This window comes from Felis catus, chromosome E1 (genome assembly GCF_018350175.1).
Source record: "Felis catus isolate Fca126 chromosome E1, F.catus_Fca126_mat1.0, whole genome shotgun sequence".
NCBI lineage: Eukaryota > Metazoa > Chordata > Mammalia > Carnivora > Felidae > Felis > Felis catus.
The window spans coordinates 55,106,120-55,114,965 of record NC_058381.1 but is presented as its reverse complement, the minus strand read 5'-3'; the positions used below and the strand labels follow the sequence as shown (position 1 = coordinate 55,114,965).

At 44.1% G+C, this 8,846-nt stretch overlaps 1 protein-coding gene across 1 annotated transcript; it reads left to right on the top strand.

Annotated features, from left to right (window-relative positions):
- Positions 1-979: 979 nt before the first annotated feature.
- On the top strand, positions 980-8,045 carry LOC101089971 (CMRF35-like molecule 5). The gene is made up of 3 exons (XM_006940557.4): positions 980-1,136; positions 5,407-5,739; positions 7,524-8,045. Exons 1-3 carry the CDS (start codon positions 1,097-1,099, stop codon positions 7,700-7,702), a joined length of 552 nt encoding a protein of 183 aa, XP_006940619.1. The 5' UTR covers positions 980-1,096; the 3' UTR covers positions 7,703-8,045.
- The last annotated feature ends 801 nt before the right edge of the window (positions 8,046-8,846 follow it).

Genomic DNA, 8,846 nt, shown 5'->3' with positions numbered 1-8,846 from the left:
GAGGCAGGCATGTTACATGAAAGAGAAGGATCAAAGCAGACCAGACCAAACCAAACATGACCACAGTGAGGAGAGTTTCGAAAACCTTAGCAAGCAGAAACAAAAAAGTAGCTTTTGACATAAAAATATAATTCCCAAAGTAAATATTTCATCCAATGGTTGGAAGAGAAGATAAAGCACTAAAGAAAACAAAACCTTTCCAAGAAGTAGAACAAAAATGTGGGAAACATAAAAGAAAAAAGGAGACAAAAGAATTGATTCAGAGAGGAGAGGGAAAGGGAGCAGGGAACAGTCAGAGAAGGGGACACCTGAAGGAAGAGGGGATGCCTTTGTGAAAGTCACTTAGGAATCATTAGCATAAGCAGTTTTGGGGCTGGGAAGAGGCCAACAGCCCACAGTCAGGGGAAATCTGCCAAGGGTGACAGAAGGAGCATCTAGGGCACGATAAGGGTGATGGGAACAGGTGATTTCTCCTACCTTATAATCTCCCCATGGCACTTCTGCCTCAGAGGAACTCAGGACTTCAGGGGTACCCCAAGAGGAAGGGGCAGCAGGTCAGGATCTGTGCTGGACAGGACCCAGGGCAGGAGAGGTGGTCTGGGAGAGGTGGGCTGCCTGGAAGGAGGTTCAGGATGGGGCTGTATGTCCAGCAAGGCTGGGTGTGAGCCCTGAGGATTGATTCTTCCCCACGTGCAAACCCAACGTGTGCCCATCCCTCCCTAGGACCCGACCCTGAGGTTCTGGTGTCCCTTCCCTGCTGCACTGGGTCACCTGGTTTGCTGGCAGCTGGCCCCCCAGGTCCTCACGCACAATTGCAATAGCACCCTGGACAGTGGGATGCTTTGCTTCCACAAATCACGGAAGACATGATGACGTCAGCCATATGCTCCCAAAGAAGGCACTGATTTTCTTCTAATTACTGGAATTAGGAAGTAACTGAAGAAAAAAATAAGGGAAGTAGATGAGAGAAACTAAAAAAAAAAAAAAAAAAAAAGATTTAGAGAAAGAGCAGGCACTTTGCTTCTGAGCTCAGTTCAGTCCCCGGCAGGCAGCTAGCATTAGCTGAGCACCAGGGAGACATCCAAGGCAGGAGGACATGTGGCTGCTCCCGGTTCTGTTCCTTCCCATCGTCCAAGGTGAGTGGCATGGGCCCTTCAGGACTGAGCACCTGCAGGATTGGGGCAGAACACAGACAGGATCTATCCCACAGGGAAATCATAGGACCTTTCATTCATCCAGGCACTTACTCTTTAAAACCTTTTTTGGAAAAAACAAACAAACAAAAAGAGCTTTTTCAGGGCACATGGGTGGCTCAGCTGGTTAAGCACCAGACTCTTGATTTCAGCTCATGTCATGATCTCTTGGTTTGTGAGTTTGAGCCCTGCATCAGACTCTGCACTTAATGTGCTCAGCCTGCTTGGGATTCTCCTTTTCCTGCTCTCTCTGCCCCACCCCTGCTTGCACACTAGCTGTCACACTCTCTCTCTCAAAATAAATCAATAAGCTTTTAAAAATTACAAGAAAAAAACTTAAAAATATTTTTTTGTTACCTGACAGGTACTAAGTTAGGTGTTGCGGAAAGAAAATAAAAATAAATAACATAAATGGTGTCTGTTTTCTAGGGCACTATTTCTCCTCCCTGGCAGATAGGTTGATAGACAGATGATGGATGGATGGATGGATGGATGGCTAGATAGATGATAGTTAAATGCATGAATTCCTGAAGAATTTTTAAGGAGCTCAACCACCAGCTGAGACCCACTCAGTCAAGGTGGGGTTCAGACATCTGGATCACTTAAAAACCTGCACAACTGGTGTTGACTTGTCCCTCGAGCAGGGAACGTCTCTTCCGAATTGCTCAGAGTACAGGTAGAAAGACAGGCAGTGAAACCTGGGTGTGACAGGCTCTCTGGAGAGTTGTTCACCCCCACACAATAGCCTGAGTCTCTGCTCTGCATGAACCAAAGACCAGACAGTTGTCCAGAGTGGTTAGGGTAACAACTGAGACATCAGAGAGGGAAGGCCATAGATTAGAAGGTGTGTATTTTGGGGATGGATTTCATATCTTGGAGACAGCTAGTGCTTGATGCTCCCAGAGGATAGGAACTACTACAGGACCATTTGGCTGACCCAGCTCTGCTTCCTGTCATTGAACAGAACCGCAGGGTTTGGGGCTGGATGCAGGTAGTGTTTCTTCCGGGAAGGAGGTTATCAGGGGAAATAAAATGACTTAATTTATTCATCCATTGGCTTCATCATCATATGTGTGGAAGAGAAAAACTCTGATAGGGAGATTTCCAGGCAGACAATTTCGGGAAAACTTGCATATTATTATGTTCTTAATGTGGAAGTTCATGCGGGGATAAAAGTGTAACAAATGTGTATTAGTCATAATTGCAACATACCACAGACTGAGTGACTTAAGCTATAGAAATTTATTTTCTCACATTCTGAAGGCTGGGGGGTCAAAGATCAAGGTGCAGGCTGATTCAGTTTGTGATGAAAGCTCTCTTTCTGGTTTTCAGCAGTCACCTTCTCACGGTCATCTCCTCTTTGTTCACAAGCAAGGAGGGAGGGAGAGAGGGAGAGACAGAGACAGAGAATAAGGAAGAGAGAGAAACTCTCTGATGTCTTTACTTGTAAGAGCACTAATCCCGTCCTGAGGTCTCCATCACGATCTCCTCTAACCTTAATGTCTTGCCAAAGGCCCCATCTTCAAACACCATCACATGGAAGGTTAAGACTCCAACATATGAATTCTGGGGCAATGCAAGCATTCAGTCCTCCACAACATAGAGACAGAACTGATCAAGCGGCAAACAGGGATAGCTCATCTGTTGTCATTTTGACGTCACCACCACCCATTTTAAAATTAAAAAAATTTTGATGTTTATTCATTTGTGTGTGAGAGAGAGACACAGAGTGTGAGTGGGGGAGAGACAGAGAAAGAGGGAGGCACAGAGTCTGAAGCAGTCTCCAGACTCTGAGCTATCAGCTCAGAGCCTGATGTGGGGCTCAAACTCACAAACCCTGAGATCGTGACCTGAGCCGAAGTCAGACACGTAACCGATTGAGCCACGGAGGTGCCCTACCACCATCCCTCTAACTCGTCTTCTGCTTCACAGAGCAAAATCTGGGTATCACATTTCCCTTAATCACCTTCCTTCTATGGGTTGGAGTTTGTCAATGGAAGTACTTGTCAGAGATTTCGAAGGTGGGAGAGCAGCCTTACACTCTGGAGGCAGCTGAAGGGCCCATGGGTGGGTTAGAGATTTGGAGTGACTTCTTGTCAGGTTCTTGGGAACCCTTACTCTGTTGGTGAAGACTGAGATGATTGGTGGGAGTTTCTCAGAGAATTTTTAGGATCTCAGCAGCTTCTTGTGGACTCTTGAGCAAACTCATTCTGGAGCTTTCGGCTGTGAACACAGGGTTAGCTTCCTTTCACTTGAATCAGTGGAAAGACTAGGACATAACTGCTCACAGCAACATTATTCACTTGGCCAAAATGTAGAAAACTCCTGTATGTCATCAACTGATGAATGAGAAACTGTGTGTGACTTATCCCTACCAAGGACTGAGTGCCCATATACGCTACCACGTGGATGAACCTGAACAATTATTATGTTAAGTGACTGAAGCCAGAAAAAATGGCCATTGATTGTATGATTCAGTTCATATGAAATATCCAGAAAGGAGAAGTCATTAGTGGTTGCCAAAGGCTTCAGGCAAAGGGAAATGAGGAGAGATTGGATGTAGGGTTTCTTTCTAAGGTGACGAAAATGTTCTGGAATTAGAGGTGATGGTTGCACAGCTTTGTGAATACCCTAAAAACCACTGAAGTACAGACTTTAAAATTTATGACATGTGAATTATACCTCAATTTTTAAATTGGACAAAAATAAATCCTTAGTCTTAAACAGTATTTCTTCATTTTAGAAAGGAAGAAAATGATCACTGTCTTAACTTAGCTAATTGGAAAAAGAGCACAATGGCAATTTGGAGGAAATAAGAGGAATAAAATTATACACGTGAAAACTTAATAACAGGAAATAAAAGCAGTAACATCTACAAACTAATCTCAAAACTGCTTTAGTGATGCAAAAAATAGGGAGGGGAAGAAAAACAGGAAGGACATCTTGTGGCATGTGTAATCAACAAAATCAAAGAACGTGTGTGGTCAGAACATGTAATTATAACAGATATGAACGCTTTAATTATTAAAGGTACATTCTAGGGGCGCCTGGGTGGCTTGTTCGGTTAAGCGTCCGACTTCGGCTCAGGTCATGATCTCACGGTCTGTGAGTTTGAGCCCTGCGTCGGGCTCTGTGCTGACCGCTAAGAACCTGGAGCCTGTTTCAGATTCTCTGTCTCCCTCTCTCTCTGCCCCTCCCCTGTTCATGCTCTGTCTCTCTCTGTATCAAAAATAAGTAAACGTTTAAAAAAAATTTTTAAAAAAAGGTACATTCTAATTGCAGGACTTTATGCTAATACATATTCCGTGAAATAAGTAACTTCCTGGAAAAAAACTAACCAAAACAATAGAACAGATTCAAGAACGATGGAAGAATTTGAATCTTCAACATTCATGGGAAAACAATTTCCAAGTTCGAAGAATTTGTCCCAATAATGAATTTGTCACATAGTTTTGTAGATAATTTCTTAACACTTAAAGACACAGAAATTCCTTTGTTCTGTTTATGTGCTGATGGCCAGTGTTTTAACATAGGGATGTCCCCACAAAATCCAGATTCCTGGTTACTCTCGAAAAATGAAAAGATCGGGGTGCCTGGGTGGCGCAGTTGGTTAAGCGTCCGACTTCAGCCAGGTCACGATCTCGCGGTCCGTGAGTTCGAGCCCCGCGTCAGGCTCTGGGCTGATGGCTCAGAGCCTGGAGGCTGTTTCCGATTCTGTGTCTCCCTCTCTCTCTGCCCCTCCCCCATTCATGCTCTGTCTCTCTCTGTCCCCAAAATAAATAAACGTTGAAAAAAAAATTAAAAAAAAAGAAAAATGAAAAGATCTGAAACCACAGAGCCAACATCTTGCATGAGGTCAGTGGGCCAAAGTGTACTGGGGTCTTGCCTTTCCTTGGATCATTTGCTCTCCAGATGACATTGGCCACAGGGAGGGGGAGGGGTGGGTTATAGGATGCTGCCATTGCTCAGTGTGGGTGTTTTTGATTCTTTGAGATCTGTAGTTGTGCTCTTAGGTGATTTCTGTGGTGGATTTGACCCACTGGAGTTTTGAAGGACAAAGGTCTGTCTTGTGGAAGGTCTATTCCTTCTTTGACTGTTATTCAACTCACCAGGTACTTGGGTTTATTGGAATCATTTGTGATACAGGAGGCTGTGGCTCTTCCTCAGGCAATGGGGTGTGGTGCTGACGGGCACGTGGACTTGTGTTTTTCAGGCTCATATCCCCTCATGGCAGTGTCAAATGCAGTGAGTGGCCCCGTGCGGGGCTCACTGACCGTGCAGTGTCGCTATGAACCTGGGTGGGAGACCTACAAGAAGTGGTGGTGTCGAGGAGCTAATTGGGAGAACTGCCGTATCCTTGTGAAAACCAATGGATCAGGGGAGAAAGCAAAGGGTAACCAAGTGTCCATCCAGGACAATCAGAAAATGAACATGTTCACTGTGACCATGGAGGAGCTCAGGTGGAATGATGCAGACACCTACTGGTGTGGGATTGAGAAATCTGGAACTGACCTTGGGGTCAAAGTCAAAGTGACCATTGACCCAGGTAAGAGTATGTGTAAGTGTGGCTGTGTGTTTTTAGAGCCTGCTCTGTCCTGGGCCCTGAGGTTCCTCTCCAGTGACTTCAGTGTCACTCAGAGTGAACTGTCACACAGGGTGGTTGAGTCCTGAGTTCTCCTAGAACCCGAATGATCCCTTAGATGCTCTCACGGCTCCCAACACCTCCTCCAGGACTGGATCAAGCCTTTCTGGGCATGTGTTTCTCTGCACAGCTCAGTGTCTGAGTCTATTGCCCACAGAGAGCAAGGTGATGGTCCCAGTTTCAGCCCATAGGCCAAAGGGACCGCCTTCCATGGGACCCAGAGACCCCAATTCCTGCCAATGCTTTCCTGGGCTTCTGGTGCCCTGTGTTCCTGCTCTTTCTGGAGTTTGGGGCTGGGACTTCATAGTAGCTATTCTCACCCTCTGCTCCATATCCAGTGTCAGAGGGAAAGGGCCCCAGCATAGTTGTGGTGGTGTAGTTGATTTCTGAGGTCCAGAATGGTCTCCATAGTCAAAGCGCTGTTTAAATCTATTAAATACTTTTTGTCCGTATCTATGAGATGATCATATGATTTGTCTCCTTTAGTCTGTTAATGTGGCATATTATACTTATTAATATTCTCATGTTCACACAATTTTGCATTCTTGGGATAAACCCAACTTGGTGATGATGTATTATCTTGCTTATATATCCCTGGATTCAGCTTGCTGATTTTTGGTTGCAGACTTTTGCATTTATGTTCATGAGTGGATTTGCCTATAATATTTCTTATTGCACTGTCCTTGTCAGGTTCTGGCATCAAGATTATGTTAATCTAATTAAATGGATATGGGATTGCATCCTCTTTCCTATGTTCTGGAATTTTCTGTGTAAGATAGACATTATTTCTTCTTTAAATGTTTAGCAGATACGTCCATTGAAGCTCTAAGTGTCTGGAGTTTCCTTTTGGAGAGGTGTTTTATTACTTTTTTTAAGTAAGCTCTACACCAAATGTGGGACTTGAATTCCTGATGCTGAGATCAAGGGTAGCACATTCTACACACTGAGCCAGCCAGGAACCCATGGGGAGGTTTTTAATGATGGATATGACTCATTCAAATAATTGTAAGATGATTCAGGTTTTCTATTTCTCTTTGTGCCTGTTTTAGTATAATACATTTTCTGTAGAGTATTTTTTAATTAACTTGTTTTATTTTTTTTTTAATTTACATCCAAATTAGTTAGTATATAGTGCAACAACGATTTCAGGAGTAGATTCCTTAGTGCCCCTTCCTCATTTAGCCCATCCCCATCCCACAACCCCTCCCATAACCCTCAGTTTTTTCTCCATAATTATGAGTCTCTTCTGTTTTGTCCCCCTCCCTGTTTTTACATTATTTTTGTTTCCCTTCCCTTATGTTCATCTGTTTTGTCTCTTAAAGTCCTCATATGAGTGAAGTCATATTATTTTTGTTTTTCTCTGACTAATTTCACTTAGCATAATACCGTCCAGTTTCATTCCACCAGAAGTTTCAAATTTATTGGCATAAACTTGGTTAGATGTCCCTTTATTATCCTGTTCTCTTAGTATCTTACCTTATTATAATATGCACAGAATATTATGTGATATACCTTTTTTCATTTCTGGTATCAGTTATTCAGACCTCTCCTATCATCACTAATATCTTGCTAGGGTGGTTTTTTTTTAATAACTGTTGCCTTTTTTGTCTTCTCTATTTTATATTTTCTTTTTACTTCATTAATTTTTTTTCTTCATATCTTTCCTTCCTTCTTCTTTCCTCTACAAGTGACCATGCAGTGTCACTACAGCCCAGAGTGGGAGACCTATGTGAGGTCCTGGTGTCCAGATGCTGATCTGAGTAGCTGCACCATCGTTGTTCAAACCGCTGGATCAGAGCTGAAGAAGAACCTTGTGTCCATCAATCAGAAAATGCACACATTCTCCATGACCATATGGGGAGAGTAAAACAACTTTTGAAAAAAATGACCTGTTGTGTTTCTGAGTTGCTCCCAGGCATTTTACAGAATGGCATCCCTGTTCACACCTGAAATTTGGATATCCAGAGAAGGACCCAAGCTTAGAATTCTTCCATAAGTTCCTTCTTTGCTTTTTCTGGGGCACCTTTTCAATTAACCACTTGGATTTGATTCTGTGAAAAATCAGTGACCTCTTCCCCGACCCCCTTGTAAGTCACAGGGGCTCTCAGTCTCCTGCTCTCAGTCTCCTGCTTGTTCGTGGTCCAGGATGGGGGACTGCCCTTCCTCAGGCTCTCCCCTAGATCTGTAAACAATAAATGTTGTGACTCTGCTTCCATCGTGTGGGTGTATTGAAACTGCGCCTTTCATTAAAATGTCCCTGTCCCTGGGTGGTTCATGTCCCTAAAGTGGGAGTGTGGCTATGGAGGGAGCTACCTACCTGCCCACCCACGTGGGTGGTTGTGCCTCCTCATGCAGCGGGTCGTGATCTGCATCTTCTTAATTCAATGAACCAGCTCTGGCTTCTAAATATACACGGAGGAACTCAAGCCAGTCAATGCAGACACAGGCTGGTGTGAGATTAGGAGAGTTGGAGATGACCGTGGGTCCAAGTGACCATTGACCCAGGGAAGTACTCTTCCCTCATGGACCACTGGCATCTCCTCAGCAAGAGGGAGCTAGTGGAAAATTGGGCAGATATGCCGATTTTTATATTGTGCATTTTTAGAAAGAGAAATTTTTTTTTCAACTTTTTTATTTTATTTTTATTTTTGGGACAGAGAGAGACAGAGCATGAACGGGGGAGGGGCAGAGAGGGAGGGAGACACAGAATCAGAAACAGGCTCCAGGCTCCGAGCCATCAGCCCAGAGCCTGACGCGGGGCTCGAACTCACGGACCGCAAGATCGTGACCTGGCTGAAGTCGGACGCTTAACCGACTGTGCCACCCAGGCGCCCCTAGAAAGAGAAATTTTAAAAATACACAAAATGTAAAGTAGAAAAGTATGTTCTGTCTTCTACCCTACTCCCCTACCCAAAGGTAGGACTATAACCAGTGTGTGTGTGTGTGTGTGTGTGTGTGCACGCATGTGTGTGACTGTGTGTGTGTGCATGTGTGTATGTGTGCTTAGGAGA

Coding starts and splice junctions, on each gene's coding strand:
- LOC101089971 (XM_006940557.4), top strand. CDS start 1,097: ATGTGGCTGCTCCCGGTTCTGTTCCTTCCCATCGTCCAAG. Junction 1,137..5,406: donor GTTCCTTCCCATCGTCCAAG/GTGAGTGGCATG, acceptor TGTGTTTTTCAG/GCTCATATCCCCTCATGGCA. Junction 5,740..7,523: donor CAAAGTGACCATTGACCCAG/GTAAGAGTATGT, acceptor TTCCTCTACAAG/TGACCATGCAGTGTCACTAC.